Source organism: Pristiophorus japonicus, chromosome 15 (assembly GCF_044704955.1).
Source record: "Pristiophorus japonicus isolate sPriJap1 chromosome 15, sPriJap1.hap1, whole genome shotgun sequence".
NCBI lineage: Eukaryota > Metazoa > Chordata > Chondrichthyes > Pristiophoridae > Pristiophorus > Pristiophorus japonicus.
In genome coordinates this window covers 39,405,112-39,426,329 of record NC_091991.1, presented here as the reverse complement: position 1 = coordinate 39,426,329, position 21,218 = coordinate 39,405,112, and the positions used below count along the sequence as shown (strand labels likewise).

The window sequence follows — 21,218 nt, the reverse complement described above, 5'->3', positions numbered from 1 at the left end:
TGGGTCAGGTACTTAATGAATACTTTGCAGCTGTCTTCACAAAAGAGGGGGATGATGCCGATGTTGAAGTTAAGGAGGGAAAGAGTGAAATATTGGATGGAATAAACATAGTAAGAGAGGAAGTATTAAGGGATTTGGTATCTTTGAAATTAGATTAAGCACCAGGGCCAGATAAAATAGATCCTAGGCTATTAAAAGAAGGGAGGAAATTGCGGAGGCTCTGACCATCATTTTCCAATCCTCCCTGACAACAGGAGTAGTGCCAGAGGATTGGAGGCCTGCTAACATTGTACCATTATTTAAAAAGGGAGGAAGAGATAAACCGAGTAATTACAGGCCAGTTAGTTCAACCTCGGTGGTGGGAAAATTATTGGAATCAACTCTTGAGGGACAGTATAAACCTTCATTTAGAAAGACACAGATTAATCAAGGACAGTTAGCATGGATTTGTTAAGGAATGGTTGTGTCTCACTAACTTGATTAAATTTTTTGAGGAGGTAACAAGAAGGGTCGATGACGGCAGTGTTTTTGATGTAGTCTACATGGATTTTAGCAAGGCTTTTTGACAAGGTGCCACATGGCAGGCTGATCAATAAAGTAAAAGCCCATGGGATCCAAGGGAGAGTGGCAAATTGGATCCAAAATTTTCTCAGTGGCAGGAAGCAAAGGGTAATGGTTGACGGGTGTTTTTGCGACGAGAAGGCTGTTTCCAGTGGGGTTTCACAGGGGTCAGTACTCGGTCCCTTGCTTTTTGTAGTATATATTAATGATTTAGACTTAAATGTAGAGGGCAAGACAAACAAATCTGCAGATGATACAAAAATTGGCCGTGTGGTTGACAGTGAGGAGGAAAGCTTTAAACTGCAGGAAGATATCGATTAACTGGTCAGTTGGGCAGAAATGTGGAAAATGGAATTCAATCTGGAAAAGTGTGAGGTAATGCATTTGGGGAGGGGCAACAAGGTAAGGGAATACACAATAAATGGAAGGATATTGAGAGGTGTGGAGGAACAGAGGGACCTTTCAGTATGTCCACAGATCCTTATGAGGGGCATAAATAGAGTGGATAGGAAGGACCTGTTTCCCTTAGAGAGGGGTCAATAACCAGGGGGCATAGATTTAAAGTAGTTGGTAGAAGGATTAGAGGGGAGATGAGGAAAAAATGTTTCACCCAGAGGGTGGTGGGGATCTGGAACTCACTGCCTGAAAGGGTGGTAAAGGCAGAAACCCTCATCACATTTAAAAACTACTTGGATGTGCACTTAAAGAGCTGTAACCTACAGGATTATGGACCTAGTGCTGGAAGGTGGGATTAGGCTGGGTAGCGACACGATTAGCCGAATAGCCTCCTTCTGTGTCATAATTTTCTATGATTCTATGAAACAAACAAACTTAGAGCTCCCACTTAAAACTTAAATTGTTGGGAATCTTGATTCTCACTCAGAGTTTCTCCCACAGCGCCTGCACTGAGGGACTGATTCATCCTTGCTGATTTCAATCCCCATCTCAGCTCTGCTTTCCCTCTCTCCTCTGAAATCACTGTCCTCCTGTCCTCTTTAAACCTCTCCCTTCATATAGACTCTCCTACCCACATTCAAGGCTGCCCCTTGCTAGACCTCCACTAGCTCGAAGAAGAATGACATCAAGTGCATGGGAACACCACCCCCTCTAAGTGCCTCACTAAATTGCACACCAGCCTGACTTGGACATATATTGTCATTTCTTCGTCGTCACTGGGTCAAAATCCTGGAACTCCCTACTTAGCAGCACTGTGGGAGTACGTTCACCATGCAGACTGCAGCGGTTCAAAAAGGTGTTTCACCACCGCCTTCTCAAGGGCAACTAGGGATTGGCAATGAATGCTGGTTTTACCAACGACATCCACATCCTGTGAATGAATTTAAAAAATGAAAATAAGATCGACAAGGCCGTTGCTGACCACTTCCTTATATCCCTCACCAACCATATTCCCCTACTCCCCTCCAACTAAGCTCCTTGTGTGTGCTGGAAAAAAATGATCCCTGTTCACTTGCAAATGCACTTTCAAACGTCCAACTGTTAAACTTTTGCCCATCCATTGGCAACAATACTTCTGCATTCACTGATTTGCTCAACCACTCCTGCACCACCACTTTTGATGCTCTTGTCCAAAGCAAAAATTTGACTGCATTTCTTCCCAGTTGCTGCCCCGGTATGGCCCCCATCTTCACTCCTTCAAGTCCAAGGGGTGCAGCCTTCAGCACATCTGGTGCACAATTTGCTTAGCCATCAATCACCAGTTGTGGCTAGACCATATCACATTCACTTAGGCCTTACTCTCCTCCACAAAACCACCCACTCTTCCAGGAGAGCAAAGATAACCCTCAGCTTCTTTTGTCCATTACCAACCATCTCCTTCAACCCTCTCCCAACCCAGCTAGTACAAGGAGCTCATGGCTTGTCACCTCGATTACATAGAAACATAGAAAATAGGTGCAGGAGTAGGCCATTCGGCCCTTCGAGCCTGCACCACCATTCAATATGATCATGGCTGATCATGCAACTTCAGTACCCCACTCCTGCCTTCTCTCCATACCCCCTGATCCCTTTAGCCGCAAGGGCCACATCTAATTCCCTTTTGAATATATCCAACGAACTGGACTCAACAACTTTTTGTGGCAGAGAATTCCATAGGTTCACAATTCTGAGTGAAAAAGTTTCTCCTCATCTCGGTCCTATATGGCTTACCCCTTATCCTTAGACTGTGACCCCTGGTTCTGGACTTCCCCAACATCGGGAACATTCTTCCTGCATCTAACCTGTCCAATCCTGTCAGAATTTTATATGCTTCTCCGAGATCCCCTCTCATTCTTCTAAATTCCAGTGAATATAAGGCCTAGTTGATCCAGTCTTTCTTCATATATCAGTCCTGCCATCCCAGGAATCAGTCTGGTGAACTTTCGCTGCACTCCCTCAATAGCAAGAATGTCCTTCTTCAGATTAGGGTACCAAAACTGTACACAATATTCCAGGTGAGGCCTCACCAAGGTCCTGTACAACTGCAGCAAGACCTGCTTGAGATCGAGATCATCTGAGCATCTGCTTCCCTCCCTTCCTTGTCCTCCAAGCTAAATCTATTCCAGGCTCCTCTGGCCCAAGCTCTGAACCCATGGCTCTTTATAGCTTCTCACCCATCTTCACCTCCCCCACCCCCCACCACACAAGCTCAATTTGCTAGAACCCCATTCTCACTAAACTGCTGACCACCAAACTTCCCTGCCTGGTCCCCATGGTAGCTTACTTTGTAAATGTCTCCCTCTCCTTGGGTGTTGGCCCCTTCCTTTCAAAACAATGGTAATAGTAAAAAGCAGGGGACTACTTTGCTTTCCTGGATGCTCCTGGAGTATTGGGCAGTCGAGCCAGATTTGATGATGGATGGCTAAACCAGATGTAAGCTAGTTATGCTCTTAGAAAGCAATCTGCCAGAATAGAATATGTAGATAAGTGTTGTGTAATAGAATAGTATAGCACAGGAGGCCATTCGGCCCATCAAGTCTGCACAGGCTCTTACAAAGAGCAGTCCAGTTAGTCCCGCTCCCCTGATCTTTCCCAGTATCCCTGCAATTTTTTCTTCAAGTATTTATCCAATCCGCTATTGAAGGCTACTATTGAATCTATACCCACCACCCTATCAGGCAGTGCATTCCAAATCCTAACCACTTGTTGCATAAAAAAGTTTCCCCTCTTTTTGCCAATCACCTTAAATCTGTACCCTCTGGTTATCGACTCTTCAGCCATTGGAAACAGTTTTCTCTTTATTTACTCTATCTAAACTCATGATTTTAAACACCTTTATCAAATCTCCTCTTAACCTTCCCTGCTCCAAGGGGAAGAACCCCAGCTCCTCTAGTCTATCCACGTAACTACAATCCCTCATCCCTGGAACCATTCTAATAAATCTTTTCTGTACCCTCCTCAAAGCTTTCATGTCATTTCTAAAGTATGGTGCCCAGAAGGAGACACAATACTCCAGCTGGGGCCGAACTAGTGTTTTATATAGGTTGAGCATAACGTCCTTGCTTTTGTTCTCTATACCTCTATTTATAAAGCCCAGGATTCAATAAATGCAACTAGTTCTTGTCGTAAAGATATGGGGATGTAGAGATATCCTATTACCACCTTTGGGAAGGGCAGGGGTAAATATGCAGAAATTTGCTGCTAAGAGTAAATAGGTCAGATACAGTCCATAATAGATCTTTGGAAGGTGCGAGTTCAGTCGAACACATGGTTTGTTACGATCAATATTTCCTGAATCCTTATTGGTAAGATTGCCGAAATGATTCAAATGCAGTTGAAATGTGACAAGTAACACTCAAACACTGAATTAAACTTACTAAGTCCAAGTGTGCTGAAAGCTTTGTTTTTCCACCGACTTTTAGAATATACACTGAAGTGTGAGTAATTTTGTCCATTAGAGTGTTGAACGAACATTATTTGTGGTATTAGAAACAGCATCAAGGTATCTTGTGAACTTAATGAGTCAATTCTGTGTCAAATCATAAACTGTAAAGTCTTGACTAGTTTATGGGCTGTTAGGCACAATCAGACAGCTTAAGTGACTTCAGTACAGTGCAAGCCAGTGTTTTCAGATTCAAGTATAGAAGTATGTACAGTTTCCAGCAAAATTTTTGGTGAACAGAGTGTATGATGACAGGAAATTACTTGTGTTTATTTAAAATCTAATATGGCATTTAAATTTATTGAGTGACAAGTTAACGTTTACAGATGAACAGGCAGACATCATCAAAACATAAAATCCCCCCCCTTCCCATCCCCAAAATCAATTGCAGTGAGCATTTAGCATACATTCTACCCGCAAGTTAAACTTGACAAGCTAAGAGGTTCAACTCCTAAAAAAAAAAATCACAAAACATATTTTCAGCTGGTAAACACAACTTTTTGGGATATCTGACTATGCTGTCAAGGGGAACATAAGAATTAGGAACAGGAGTAGGCCATCTAGCCCCTCGAGCCTGCTCCGCGCGTGTGTGTGTGTGTGTGTGTGTGTGTGTGTGTGTGTGTGTGGGGGGGGGGGGGGGAGGGGGGGGGGGGGAGGGGGAGGTGGACCTCATTGTAATGTGTTAAAGATTCTACTACTGAGCTAAACATTGTTCTCTCGGCATTCAATTCTCAGGATGATTTCCAGAGATTTTTTTTTAAAAAGGGGAACTAAAACAAAACCATATAGGGCAGCAGCAAGTCACACATATCTTTAAATCTTTAAATTAACTTCTTCCAGCATCTTTACAGTTTAAATAAAAATCAAAGTTTCCAAATGTCATGAAGGAAATTGAGCCTATATTCATCCAGAAGAGATAACATTAAGATATGTACTGTGGATAACTGAAAACTAAGTCTACTGTACTGAAGCCTCCAGTTAAATGGTTCAGGTGTGGACGTAACACCTTGGAGCTTAAAATACAAATTGGAAAAGCTAGAAGGTCGCCTATGGAGTAAAGTTCTATGGTGTTACTCTACACCTTATCTTACTTAAGAAGTCATTCTTCATGTGTGAGCCTTTGTAGTTACCAACTTGGGGTCATCACAGCCAAGCCCAAAGCATCTTCATCCAATGTGCCCAGTGATCACTGGGTGGCCTTCAGGAATGTCATTTCTAGCTGTTTCCTCTCCCTAACCCAGAGCTGCTGAGGACAACTGTAGTGCCCCTAAAGAAATGGAATAACTTGGAACAGACTGAGGGTCAAACTTGGGATCCTCTTGGTCTGTATGACTTGGTATTAGCTTTTCAATATATGTAGTTACTCTACCACCTGACAAATTCTATAGAGATGGAAGCAAATCCAATCAATACTGCTAAACAACTTTTAAAATAGGGAGCAGTCACAGGTATAGATGGCTTTGTTTAAAATTTTCATATATGTGTTCTTAGACTTAAAAACTAACATGAATGATACTGTTTAGAACAGAGATATAAACAACATCCATTAATTGTGTGCGCAACAGGTGGCCATGTGGTAGTTCTGCACCAGGCTATAAGCTTTGCCTCAGGCAAGGCCAACAAGGGAAGCCAAGCAGAAGTCAGAGATCTAAACACAATGAGGTCAAGTATTTTAAATGTGGTGAGTCAGGCCACAAGATGAACCACTACTCATCTCTTAGAAATCCTGCAACACGAGTTGAAAGGCTATGTGAGCTTGTAAGTATGAGACGGCCAGTTATGCGGTGACCACTGATATGTTGGCACCTTACTTTCACCTGACCATGGTGAGTCGGACACAAGTAAGGGAGCTGCGAGATATTGGCTGCTTTTTCACAACAGTACATGATAGCTTGGTGAAAGGCCATCACATTAGGGACTGTGAATGACCATTGAAGGTCCCATGGCCTGAGTTTGGCTAGAATTTTTAAATTACACAGAGATCACAGAAGTGCAAGTTTAATCATCCATACTGTTTGATGTATTAATAAGGAATGATAGGGATACAGAAGGGGTTATAGGCAAGGAGATCAGGGTGATGCTGTGCAGCACCAGCCTTAATGGCTCAGCACAGGCAGCTGCAGAAGTTGCTGACCAAGTTGTACGAGTTCTATGGCTCCCCACACCTGAAGAAATTCAATGGGGTAAGGCAATTTCAGGCAGAGAGTTTGCTGGGTTAGTTCTGAGCACAGTGGAGGTGGTTAGACCAACAGTAAGTGGCGTGCTGCATAATTCTAGGGGTTTCACAGTCCAGGGAAGCCTAGATAGTAAATATTGCAGCTGGCTAAGTACCCCTGCGGGCTCATGGAATGGCAGACAGGAAGCTCATCCCTCACCTCGCAGAATGAATTTAAAAGAGCACCATATCCTGAAAGGGTGCTCAGTCACACAGGGAACAGTGGCTGTTCGGGAAGCAGGCCTGTACCACACCTCAATCAGGATGAATCATAGAATGATACAGCACAGAAGGAGGCCACTCAGTCCATCGTGCCTACGCCGGCTGTATGGTGGAGCTATCCAATTAATCCTCGGCGCCTGCTCTTTCCCCATAGTCCTGTCATTTTTCCATTTCAGTATTTATGCAATTCTCTTTTGAATATTACTTCTGAATCAGCTTCCACCACCCATTCAGGCAGTGCGTTCCAGATCACAACAACCTGCTATGTAAAAAGCAAAATGTTTCATGTCGCCTCTGGTTCTTTGGCCAATCATCTTAAATTAGTGTCCTCTGGTTACTGATTGCTGTGCCACTGGAAACAGTTTCTCCTTATTAACTATCAAAACTATTCATGATTTTTGAACACCTCTATCAAATCTCCTCCTAATCTTCTCTGCTCTAGGAGAACAACCCCAGCTTCTCCAGTCTCCACATTACTGAAGTCCCTTAGCCCTGGTACCATTCTAGTAAGCCTCTTCTGCAGCCTCTCTAGCGCCTTGACATCCTTCCTGAAGCATGGTGCCCAGAATTGAAAGCAATACTCTAGCTAAGGCCAAATCACTGTTTTATAATGGTTTAGCATAAGTTCCTTGCTTTTGTACTCTATTCCTCATTGTTTACTACATTTACAAGTTTCGTGTCATCTGCAGAGTTTGAAATTATCCCTTGTATACCCAAGTCCAGGTCATTAATATATACCAAAAAAAGCAGTAATACTGAGCTGTGGGGAACACCACTACATAAGCTCACTCCTGCCTAAACAACTGTTCAACACTACTCTTGATTTCAGTCCCTAATTCAATGTAATTTTGCTAACAAGTCTATTACATGGTACTTTTTCAAACGCCTTTTGAAAGGTCATACACGCATCAACCACCTCACTGCCCACAGCAATCCTCTCGGTTACTTCATCAATGAACTCAATCAAGTTAGTCAAACACAATTTGCCTTTAACAAATCCGTACTGACTTTCATTTATTAGACCTTACTTTACCAAATGCCAATTAATTTTGTCCCGGATTGCTATCTCTAAACATTTCCCCACCACCGACATTCGGCTGACTGGCCTGTAGTTGCTGGGTTTATCGCGCTCCCCTTTTTTTAAAGCATTTGCAATCCTCCAGTCCTCTGGCAGCACCCCCATATTCAAGGAGGATTGGAAGATTGTGGCCACAGCCTCTGCAATTTCCACCCTTACTTCCCTCAGTAACCTAGGACACATCCTAGCCGGACCAGGCGACTTTTCTACTTTGAGGACTGTCAATCTTTTATTCATCCTCTATCTATTTTTAGCCTATCTAATACTGCTACTACCTTCTCCTTTATTGCTACCTCCTCTTCGTTAGTGAAGACAAATGCAAAGTACTCATTTAGTACCTCAGTCATGCCCTCTGCCTCCCCAAGAATATCTCCTTTTGGTCCCTAATCGGGTTCCTTTGACTACCCTTTTATTGTTGTTTATATAAAAGACTTTTGGGTTCCCTTTTATGTTAGCTGCTAATCTATTCTCATACTCTCTCTTTGCCCCTCTCATTCCTTTTGTAGATCTTCTCTGTACTTTTTATATTTCGTTTTGGTTTTCACTGTATTATGAACCCTACAATTATCTTAAGCCTTCTTTTTCGGTCACATATTAACCTCTATATCTTTAGTCATTCAGGGAGCTCTAGTGTTGGATGCCCTTCTTTTCCCCCTTGTGGGAATGTGTCTACTCTGTACCCGAACCATCTGCTCTTTGAAGGCCTCCCATTGTTCAATTACTGTTTTGCCCACCAGGTTTTGATTCCAAGTCATCTGGGACAGATCCCTTTTCAACTCACTGAAGTTAGCCCTCCTCCAGTTAAGTATTCTTCCGCTTGATTGTACCTTGTCCTTTTCCATAACTATTCTAAACCTGTTGATATTATGATCACTATTCCCCAAATGTTCGCTCACTGAAATATGCTTCACTTCCCCCACTTCATTCTCCAGAATTAGATCCAGCACTGTCTCCTTCCTCGTTGGGCTGGAAACACACTGATCAAGAAAGTTCTCTTGCACACATTTCAGGAATCCCTCGTCCTCCTTGCCCTTTACACTGTTACTATGGAATAGCCTTGTGCATCTTACCTGTTCAATAGGGAGACATGGGAGACCACATGGTATACTGTCCAAATTGGGGACAGGATAAGTTATTCACTCTATCCTTGGTTCAGTCTTCAGCCCGATTTCCTTTCGACGTTTAATGCCGTCCAGGCCATTTCACTGATCTGTGATGACACTCACCAAGCCTACTACTTTTCACTCGCCCTTGATGATCCCCTCACTTTTGTCTACCCTACTAAGATCCTGTACCTTCCTCTCTAAAGCTATAATCAATGTTCCCTCTAATCTGTGTGACCACATGGTCCCTTTGGCAGTCCCGCGCAGCCTGGGTTTGTTTGTTTTTTTACGGTGAAGTTTGCGCATGCACAAAATTGTGAATGGGTCGGGCAGCCCCTTTAAGGGGCCACGTCTCCCCCCCCCCCCCCCAAAAATAGGAGGAACATCGGCTGTTGCCTGTTCCCTTAAGCTTTTTGATTAACACTTCACCCAACTATTATACGTGGCTTTCTTGCAATCCCGCAGCAAAAAAAAAACCAGCATTGCGATCATCTTGATTATACTGATCACAGCTGCTCCTCTTTATGACATTAACATCCTAATAGGATGGTATTACAAATGAATTAAGTGATTCAAAGTCTAAACAATGAAAAGCTGCATAATTGCACTTCCTCCAGTTAAGACAAATTGATCTCAATTTGTGTGGTCCTTGAATAGTGCACTCCTGGTGGAAGACCGTTGCAAACACAATACAAGGCCCCGCGAATCAGACCAGGAACCAGAATGGCTTAATAGTGCCTGAATGTCTTAATCTCCTGCTCTGGTGGGTACCATAGATGTGCCCATAGTAGCATGGACACCAATCATTCAAATGTTAATGAGGGAAATTGTCCACTTATCCCAGAGGGTATAGTGGGGTCATTATGTTCAAACTGGAAAATATTAAAATACTTTATTAGAAAGATTATTTAAAAGAGCACAAAACTCTTAATTGAAGAAATTATACTTTATGTCAACAGCAAAATAATTATAACTGCAATGAAGATAAGGAGAAATCAACATTTTCTTTATTTCTGTATTGTGAAGACATATGACTATTGTAACTTAACTAAAAACCGCAAAATAACTGTTGTAAGCAAACCTTTTCAAGATCTTCTTTCCCCATTGTAAGAAGTCCTCTGAAAGATACATCATTCTCCTTTAGAAAGTGATAATAGAAGACATTTTAAAAAGTCAGTATATTTTATACGGAGGATCTCTTTTACTAGCGTGGAGTTAACCTCCAGTGGTGAGACATTAACATACAAATTTATTATAGAATAATAATTCAGCGGCTTGTAGAAATATTCATTGCTAATCTATCCATAATTAATTAAACCTAAATTCTATCTTTAAAGATATCCTAACGAACTATATAGACCTATATAGATTAGACACTTCTGTATGATTAAAGAATCGATTGCAATCCTTTTGCATTAGTCTCAAATAGAGTTCTATTGCGTAATTGGTAAAAGACCTCGAGCTTTGAAAAGATAGCCCTCATAACAAAACTTTTTTGTCCCACGTTTTAAAAATGAGGCTTGCCTGTACTCGAGAGTATATAAATGGTTTGACACTCATCTAAAATCTTCAAAAAAGGTAAAATCAAAAAGCAAGGCAGCAATACAAAACATGTTAATAGATAACTCTATGGATATACAGACTACCAATCAATGCTGAAAGAAATAATATCTTCAGTTATCAAGAAAAAGAACACACCTCAAATAACTCCTGAAGGTGTTCGAGTTCAAGCCCATGTAGAAACAGTTCTATGTCACCAAAAGTTGAAATCGAACTGTGAAAATGATAAAATCTTTTAATATACATCAGGAAAAACATGATGGTTAAAACATTAAAAAAACGGTTACAAAAAAAATCATTCCTATCAATTACATTTCTGAATTCCTTTTTCAAAGTAATGACATGGAGTCCTATGCATGTCAAAAATTAAATGACAATTACATTTTTATTATATTTGATTATGAACAAACATTGGGCGTCTATCAGGATTATTGGGATTAATTAAATTTTAAAGCTCAAAAACACACTGTTTTAACTGTTTGAACATCTTGCTGTTACACGTGTGACAATACGTGTCTTTACTGTTCATTTCTGGTGACCTTGCTCTAATAATATTGAACGCTTTTCATGGACAGAAACAGGAGAAAATTAATAAGTACATAATGTACAAAATAACAATGGGAAAATTTACATATGTACTTCAGTTCTTTGTACAAGTCTAAAACTCAGCAAACTAACTTAAAATCAGTGAGAAAATGAGCTTTCATGTAACTAATTCTTCATCATTCATTATTCCATGGAGATTAAAGTGAATTAAGAGATTATGGGCTAGAAATTCGGCAGGTTTGCGCCTGCTTTTCGACATGGCGAAGTGGAAAAGGTACTTTTTTGGTGCTAAACATGGCGCACAATATTTAATGCTTCGGTGGAAAATTCGGCAGTGGTTTTGCGCCGGCAATAAAAATGATCACATGCCCGTTTTTTAAACCGTTTTTATGATGTCAATCAGTGTGCAATGCTCCGCTATCAGCGCGGGTGGAAAATTCCCGATATCGCCAGTTTTACTGCCCGCCCAAAAAAATCAAGTCTTATCAGGTGGGACCCACGGCACACCCGCCGCCATCATGAAAAACAGAGCAGAAGTTAAGTGCATAAAAGGATTTGGAGGGAAGGCTGCATTTTAATGGTTTTTGTGAGTTTATAGTTTGTTTTTAAGGCTATTTATGGACATTTAAAAGAATGGGGGCTATAATATCTCTGCCATTATTGCTGGCTGCTCATTCTATGCAGCATCGAGCTGGAATAAGGCATATTCAAGAGCATTTTGAGCGTAATCAAAGAGCTCGCAGATGTATAGGGAGGTCTTATTCCTCAGGAATTTACAGGCGACGGCACTCATACCTTCAGCTGTCTGAAGCACAGTGCGTTCAAAGGCTGTGCTTCCGAAAAGAGGTGGTCACAGAGATATGCCAACTGATAAAAGCAGACCTACAGCCTACCAGCGGGATCAGGGCTGCACTGCCGGTCGAGGTGAAGGTGACTGTGGCACTTGCCTTCAATGCCTCCGGCTCCTTTCAGACATTAGCAGGGGAGATATGCTCCATCGCTCAGTTCGCTACACATAGCTCCCAATGACCAAGGAGGCACAGAATGAGAGGGCTATAGGTTTTCATGAATTGCTGGCTTCCCCAAGGTTCAGACTGCCATTGACTGTACGCACATCGCACTGCGAGCACCTTTAGAGGATCACCGAAACCAAAAGGGATTCCACTCCCGGAATGTAGAGATTGTCTGCGACCATACTCAGCGCACCATGCAGTAAATCCCCAGTTTCCAGGGAACATCCATGATGCTTTCATTTTGCATGAGAACAGTATCTCATACTGTTTGAGCATCAGCCACAAGGCCATAGCTGGATGCTGGAGAACAAAGGTTACGGCCTCGCCACCTGGCTCATGACCCCCCCCTCCGGAACCCTCAGACACAAGCCAAGCATCACCTTAATGACAGCCACATGCAACATCGTCGAAAAGACAATTGGAGTGCTCAAGCAGCGCTTCCGATGCCTGGACCACTCTGGAGGCAGCCTGCAATACTCCCCTCAGCAGGTCTCTGAGTTCATTGTGGTGTGCTGCATGCTACACAATTTAGCCATCATGAGGGGGACAGGATTTCCCACTGGGGACTGCAGGACTCAGGAGAGAGGGAAGGAGGAAGACGACGACAACGAGGACGAGGAGCCTGGCGATGAACCCATGCCACCACCACCCCTCCCCACGACCACAGGGAGCTTTTGCCACTGCAAAAGCCTTACGTCAGCAGCTCATAATTCAACGCTTTGCTTCACCGTTGCCTGCCCACACTATCCCACCATGTTGACTATTCCCCCTCTTATTCTGCAAATGAGACACTGCACAAGAATGGTTATGGTGAACAAAATAATTTATGAAACATTTGTAAATTTATGAAACTTTGTCAACTTTGATTTTGAAACTTAAATACATTTTTAACGAACACAATTTGTAAAACTTTAAAAACTTTTATAAAATAACCAAATCAGCAAAACAAAACAAGAACAACCCCTGCACTGAACGTCTTTTAACTGTGGCCACCTTCGCGCCACCTCCCCCCCCCCCACCCCTCGTCCTAATCCCCCCCACCCTTGCTTCTTGTCCCTACTCGCGTTGGGACCAAGACGGTGTGCAACAAGGCACGCAGAGCACTGCTATTGTTGGGGAAGAGACAATGGAGAAGCCTTTGGACCCCCTGGAGAAGCTTGGGCTATGGGAAGGCCCGGTTTCTGAGTGGCAAGGCTCTTGCTCAGCCTCACCACTCACAGATGCTGTCGGTCTGGGTGGTATGACATTAGGGACTGCAGTGCCAAAAGTCGAGACCATCAATTGCCGCTGGGCATTGACAGCCTCAGTGTTCTCCTGCGTCGCAGCTACAATCTGCAACATGCTCTCCCTCATGTCCGCAGATAGTGCCGCAATGTTGCCAGAAATGCTACCCAGGACCTCGAGGAGCTGTCGGCTGAGCTCGATGCTCTCCCGTGACAGTCCCACCATATCCAGGTGTGGGTCTGCCTGTCTTTCAGCAGACCGGCTTTGCCGACTCAACCTCCAAAGAGACGGCATATTGGGTTCAACGCTGAGGGTGCGTTGCTGCACACGGCTTGGACCCAGTGCCTTGGATGGGACAAAGCCTGTGAATGTGGCTTCCTCCGAAGAACTTGTGGCTGCAGCTAAAAAAAGGTGGCGACTGTATTGGCCCTTCCACCACTCCCCCCTCCCGCAACAGCTTCATCATCTTGTTCCTCCAGTGTAGGGTCCTCAGTGTGGCCCTCATCTTCCTCCTTAACCCACACATGATGGGCTGAGGTGGAGGCTTCCATAAGAGGACGAGACCAGCCACGCGCTCCTCCAGGTCAGTCAATGGCATGGTTTGGGGCGGACCGCCGCCTGTGCGCCGCTGCTCGCGGTAGTTGTGGGACAACTTTTCCTGCAAAAATGACAATAGGAATGGTTACCAGAGTGCCCTTCTGCTCGTGGCGCACACAGATAGCCATCAAAGCACTTATACCATACTGTGTGCATTTAATACAGTTGTTTGTTTAATGGCCCTGATAGTTGCACGTGGTTCATGAGGAAGACATCGACATGCAGTTGTCAAAAAGCAGTCATAGTTATGTGTAACGATCATTCATGGCAAATAAGGTCCACTAAGCCTATCTATAACAACATGTGTCAGATTTACAATTTAAGTAATCAAGGAGTGCATCAATAAAAATATTACTTACTCTCACGGCCCTGCAATGGTCATTCCACCTTTTCCTGCATTGCTTGAGGTCCCTTCGAATGTCATCAACTGAGGAAACTTCCTCAGCAACACAGGCCCAAAATTGCCTCATGACAGCTGGGGGGGTTTACTTCGACTCCTCCTATTAAACTCTCCCCATCTACATTCAAATGCTGTGATTAGGCCTCGTTTGCATCGGAACTGAATTTCTTGGCTCTCTGCCTGCTATATTCACCCTGCATGTTGTCTGGTCTGTCAAAATGGCAGATTGACACCTGGGTATAATGCGCATACACAGGTGCACCCGGACAGCTGACCAGAATCGCAGGGGGAAAAAAATTGGCCGGGGGGGGGGGGCGGCGGAGAAGGAATTTGCGCATGCGCAGAAGGTCCATTTTTTCCCCCAGATCGGTGAAAATTCGGCTCCGACGCACAAATGCAGTTGTACAAAGCCGGATTTACCGCTACTGCCGGTCACCATTTGGCGAATTTTGCGGTGTCCAAGGATAGCGGAATTACGGTGCTTAAAAAAAACTGCCGTGATTATCGCCAAAACAACAGCAATAACGCTATTTTCTGAATTTCTAGACCAAGTTCTCTCCATATACAGAAGTCATCATTTCGTAGTATTTCTGTGCAATTTCTTGTAGCTATGTTTTAAACTGACCAATATTTAGTCAGATACAATTGTTAAAATGGTTAAACCAAGTATGATCGGAAAATGCACAATTTGATAAATCCTTATGAAGTAATATAAATAAAACAATACTTCCAAAAATGTTACAAGATTCTGAACATTGCTTATTACCTTACTCTGTTATTCTTTCCTGTGTTAGAATGATTTATAAGGTATTTGAAAATCACCTCCTCTTTAGCTATGTTCTGGTGTTTTCCCAATAAAGGTGAATTTGAAGTCACTGAGAGTAACAATGCTAACTGGAGGGTGAAAAAATAAAAGGTGCCTTTGTTTAATTATAGTGAATCAGACAGTGATCTTTGTTACACGTTGTTTGCCATTAGTGGTCCGCATCTGCAATTCCACACAACCAATTTTAAATCTGAAGTGCCTTATTCAAATTTGTAATACATATTTTTGGAGGGTAAAAATAAAGCCTAGTTAGCCCCACCCCCATTCAGCCCCGCCCCCCCCTCCCCGTTTACTAGTTTACAGATTACACACCTTCTATTAAGCATAGACAATTACAAAATAAATTGAAATATATTGCAAAGGTAAATTAAGTGCTTTAGTTATGGTTTCTCTAACCAAAGCATAATCCTATCCCATTCACTTATTGACTTATGCAGCTACAATAGGTAACCTCCTTCCAGAGGTCAATCATTGGTGCAGAGCACAAAGGGTTAGGCATCATTGGCTCAAGTTGGGCAGCCAGTCCTCTGGTGGTCAGCTCTTTTTTATACTGGGGGAATGGATTTGATTCGATTCTGATATTTGGCAGCACAAAGTGACTTTCAGATGTTTAAGGATTGAGTATTGTCCTTCTAGAAAATTCCTTATTCTTCAATTGGTTCTTATAATAGTGTGAAATACTATATAGAGAGCTAAATGATAACCTAATTTCTTCCAAGAAATAAATAGTGAAAAACTAAAAATCCAGCCCCTTTTTGCCTGCGCACATTTTTGGTGTTTACCTGTGAATGATTATTTTTCTCAGCAATATCAACTGCCATCTCTCCAGATTTGGTCTTCAGTATTTTATCAGCTCCTAACTCAATTAACTTCAGCACCGTACTTTTGTGACCGTGACTTGATGCCCATATCAGTGCCTAAGTGTTGTAGAGAAGAAAAATCTATTTAGAGGGTTCATAAAATTTGCAAATCATTATAAGTCATTACACTCCAGAAGTAGCTGTAAAGCGCTTTGAGACGTCCGGTGGTCATGAAAGGTACTATATAAATGCAAGTCTTTCTTCTATAATCTTTTGACAAAATCACTGCAGATCATCATCATCATCATCATCATAGACAGTCCCTCGCAATCGAAAGGACTGGCTTCCACTCCTGATGTGAGTTCTTTGGAGGCTGAACAGTCCAATACGAGAGCCACAGACTCTGTCACAGGTGGGACAGACAGTCATTGAGGGGAGGGGTGGGTGGGACTGGTTTGCCGCACGCTCCTTCCGCTGCCTGCGCTTGACCTCTGCACGCTCTCGGCGTTGAGACTCGAAGTGCTCAATGCCCTCCCGGATGCACTTTCTCCACTTAGGGCAGTCTTTGGCCAGGGACTCCCAGATGTCAATGGTGATGTCACACTATCAGGGAGGCTTTAAGGGTGTCCTTGAAACGTTTCCGCTGCCCACCTTTGACTCGTTTGCGTGAAGGAACTCCGCATAGAGCACTAGCTTAGGGAGTCTAGTGTCTGGCATGCGAACTATATGGCCTGCCCAGTGAAGCTGATTGAGTGCGGTCAGTGCTTCAATGCTGGGGAGGTTAGCCTGGACGAGGACACTGATGTTGGTGTGCTTGTCCTCCCAGGGGATTTGCAGGATCTTGCGGAGACATTGTTGGTGATATATCTCCAATGACTTGGTGTCTTCTGTACATCGTCCATCCCTCTGAGCCATACAGAAGGGCGGGTATTACTACAGCCCTGTAGATCATGAGCTTGGTGGTAGATTTGAGGGCCTGGTCTTTGAACACTCTTTTCTTCAGGCAGCCGAAGGCTGCACTGGCACTCTGGAGACGGTGTTGAATCTCCGCATCAATGTCTGCCTTTGTTGACAAGAGGCTCCCAAATGGTCCACGTTGTCGAGGGCTGCGCTATGGATCTTGATGACTGGGGGGCAGTGCTGTGCGGCGAAGACAGGGTGGTGGAGGACCTTTGTCTTACAGATGTTTAGCGTAAGGCCCATGCTTTCATATGCCTCGGTAAATACATTGACTATATCCTGGAGATATCACACCTATAACATACTTTCACAAATTAACTAAAAATTTCTAATAAGGAATCAGTTAGAACTCAATAAACTATGAGCCAAACTTTTATGACTCCCTCTGTAAAATCAATCCGCAGAATACAATGTTTCCCTGTCCAAATCCTCTTGTCTCTAAGCAAAATGCATTTACTATGTGGAAAATTGAAAAATTATATATATATAGTTGAGCTATTTTCAAGCAGGAGGTATTTTTCAAATTTTAATGCAAACAATGAAACTTGACCAAAGTTGCATACTGTGTAGCCTTTTTCATCCTGGATATTGATTTCTGCTCCATGAGCCACCAGCAGCGCAATACTCTGAGTATGTCCTCCTCTAGCTGCGTACATCAGCGGGGTCATCTGATTACTAAAAGAACAAAACAGTTAAATCTGTAATCAAAACACTAATTTGAAAAATAAAATCACCATAGATGCATTTCATAAAAACGTGTGTGAATTATATAAAACTCTTAATGAATCATTGCTAATCATTCATTAAGAATGATTCAGCCAAAGTATTTCCTGGAGAATTTGTACAGTGCATGACAAAAGTTTTACTTAGAGTGGCAAAACAGCAGCAGTGCAGTTAAATACTTGCTTTAAACACGTAAGAGTTGAAGCTCCAGTGAAAACTGGCACACTTGCAGAACAAAGGCATCAAGTGAACAATAGTGTTTGTGTGTGTGAGAAGAGATGATCACCCACCAACGTGGAAGTTGGGCCCAGGTTACTGATAGAGGGTAAGCTCTGCAAATTGCACAATCTGGGTTGGCATCGTGGTCTTTGAAAAGAGCCTGTGCTGTGTGATCCGCGGACTCGTGTCACCCTGCCCCTGCTGCTAACCAAACATCTGCTCGGTTATGTTTTGCAGATGTTGCGCATCAGGAAGAGACTGAAGCTGAAGCAGAAATAGAAGCAGAGCATGATCAGGAAGCTGTCAGTCCAGATATTCTTCATCAAGATCATGATGAGGATGAGCTGGAGAATGAAGGGCAACAGGAAGACCCCAATACTGAGATGGTTACATTGGAATTGGAGCCAGTGAACCCCCTGAGGACGGCAAGATGTTTGCTGAGCGATACAACCAACGTGACATTTCATGGGGTACAGTCTGAGGCTGCAGGTCCCAGTGGGCTGCAGCAAGCCATACCTGGGAGACAGCGGAGGAGGATGGGAAGGAGAGCTCAACCTGGAATGCAAATGCAGGGGACATAGGACAGCTCATAGGAATTAGTGGGGAGAGCATTGAGCTAACGAGATCGCTCCTGGACTCCAGTGGTGGGGTGAGGGCATAATTAGCGGGACTGTCAGTAGAAGTAGCAACACTTTCTGGAGGAATGGGAGCACTGTTGGGACAGATGAGGGAGGGGATGTCGGAACAGATGAGGGAGGGAATGGCAGAGATAGCTGCTGCAATAAGTGTGCATTTATTGCCCAACAGCAATTGCCAGCATCAACTGCTGACACTCACTTTCCAATCCCCAGACCAACCTCAGGTAGTGCGCCGCGCGTTGATCCAAAGGCTGAGGAAGAATCCGAAGAGGAACCCGAGCCTTCCACAATGCTGTCTGCTAGGTCTGTCCCTCTCCAAACCCACCAACAAATGTGCCTTCGCACAGAAAGCAGAAAAAAACATTGGGGTCGGGGTGAGGAAGCAGAAGTCTGCAACATGATGGCCATTGTGCAGCATGCAGCACAGCAGTGAACTGACAGACGTGGTGAGCGGCATATTGCAGGTAGCCTCCAGAGTGGTCCAGACATCGGAAACGCTGCTTCAGTATGCCAATTATCCGCTCTATGATGCTCCGTGTCGTTATGTGCGACATGTTGTACCGACGCTCTGGCTCAGTGCAGGGATTGCGTGGGGGGGGGGGGGGGGGGCATAAGCCAGGTGGCGAGCCGGTACCATTTGTCCCTGAGCAACCAGCTGTGCCCTTCTGGCAGCTCCTGAAACATGGTAGATATAACGCTCTCAAGTAGGATGAAAGCATCATGGATGCTGCCTGGATATTTGACATCCACTGTCATGATGTGATGCATATCGTCACAGATGAGCTGGACATTTAGGGAGTGGAACCCTTTCATATTGCGATAAACCTCTGAGTCGCCCAGAGGTGCTCTGAAGGTGATATGGAGAAAGCCAGCAATTCTGGAGAATCCCACAGCCCTGTCGCGCATTGCCTGCGTGGTCATAGGGAAATTGATGAACTGGTCCCTTTTGGCATACAGTACAGCAGTCACCTGTCGAATGCAGCAATGTATGGCATGCTGTGAAATGAATCATATGTCCCCAGTTGCTGCTTGAAATGAGCTAGAAGCATAGAAGGCAAGTGCTGCAGTGACCTTCACTTCCACAGGTAGGTCAGTCCTCCTGCCACTTCTTGGCCATATGTCTGCGATGACCTCGTTTTTAAATCGCAGCCTGCGAATACAGTCTGCCTCACTCAGGTCCCTGTAGATTCGATCAGGGTATGCCTCCTCCCCATCAATTCCCGAGCGATCTGGTTTCTGCGATGTTGGCGTCGTATTATCCATCGCATCTGCATGGCACGCATGCAAATGAACCTTATGACATGAGGCATAGTCAGAGTTGTACCCATAATTATTGTTAATTTTGTTATTCTTGTTATTGAGAGACAGTACTTATTGAAGCGCACACATCTTTGCTGAGTGACGCCCCGGTCTGCGCATGCGCAACACTAGGCTCTGCCTCAATGGAGACGCAACGCACAGTGATTTATAGCACTTTACTTGTAGGTTTTGCCGAAATGCAGATATTTGCTGTTGTGGAGTGCCGGTCGGCAGAATCGCTCCCTCAGCCGGACAGAAACACAGGAGATCGGTGCTCAGCTTGGAAAGAAGCCCTGGGGGGGGGGGGGGGATGGGATCCAAGCGCCGAGCTCCTGTGCTTGTGTCCGGCCGAGGGAGTGATCCTGCCGCCGGCCGGCCGGCAGTCCGCCAACTCATACCTAGGGCCTTGTGAACAGAGATTCTGTGATGGAGTGGAGTCACAATTTGCCTTTTCACATAACATGGAAAAAATTACATTTCTAACATTGTGGGAAAAATTAATTTTCTAATATTCTGTGGGAAAAATGATCTTTCAGAGTTATTTTCCGAGTTCCCTCTGCAAAAATCATCATAAATTTGTGTTTTAAATTTTCTCCTTCCCTCGCTCCAAAAAAATCAGAAATATACTCATCGCTGATTTCCTTAAATTAAGGTCGGGTTTTTCTGATCGGTACTTAAGGGCGCTCTGCGCTGTCCTGAAAAAAATTGGTGTTGGTGAAAATCGGTTAAATGGCTAAAAAAGGGCCAAAAACAACGCGGAATTCAGTCTTCACCCAGACCTGCGCCAAAAAATCTGCCGTAGAAAAATTCCAGTGCTGGAATTCGTCGCCGGCGTACAAACTGAGGAAAGTTGCAAATTCACGATTTCTTAAAGAAAATCAGTGGATGGCAAAAAAACAGCACCCAATGGTGACAAAAATTGAGCCTATATGGTCTCCTGATGGTGAATAACCAATAATATGGCACTGTACAGTCGATTAATACAAGATACAACAGGTAAAGAAAACTATGACCCAAATGAATAGGAAATCCATCAAATTTATATTTGCATTCCAACAAAAATTATTGCTTCATTGGTTCCCAGTCTTGGAGCATTATGCTAATCTTAATGTTTCCTTTAATGGGCTCAAGTTTCGGACTGTGTTGATCCTATTTTTTTGGAGCAACGAGATTAGAATCGAGCATCTTAGAAATTGCAATTCTCAGCATTTAGTTTGCTCCAGTTCTAGTGATTTAGAATAGTTTCATTTTAGAACAGATTTTTCTTTTCAAAACGGGACGTGTCCAGCCACTTGTTTTGCAAGTTTAGGCAGTGAAAACTTACTCCAAACTAACTTAGAATGGAGTAAGTGTAGAT

At 43.6% G+C, this 21,218-nt stretch overlaps 1 protein-coding gene across 2 annotated transcripts in view; it reads right to left on the bottom strand.

Moving 5' to 3' along the window:
- Window positions 1-21,218, bottom strand: part of asz1 (ankyrin repeat, SAM and basic leucine zipper domain containing 1) — a 129,009-nt gene that overhangs the window by 47,122 nt on the left and 60,669 nt on the right. For both annotated transcript variants that reach the window (XM_070901617.1, XM_070901618.1), the window contains exons 5-9: window positions 17,546-17,657; window positions 16,005-16,139; window positions 15,163-15,290; window positions 10,755-10,830; window positions 10,138-10,194 (exon numbers count right to left, since the gene is read on the bottom strand). In XM_070901617.1, coding sequence (XP_070757718.1) covers window positions 10,138-10,194; window positions 10,755-10,830; window positions 15,163-15,290; window positions 16,005-16,139; window positions 17,546-17,657 — 508 coding nt within the window. The remainder of the gene's footprint in view (window positions 1-10,137; window positions 10,195-10,754; window positions 10,831-15,162; window positions 15,291-16,004; window positions 16,140-17,545; window positions 17,658-21,218) is intronic.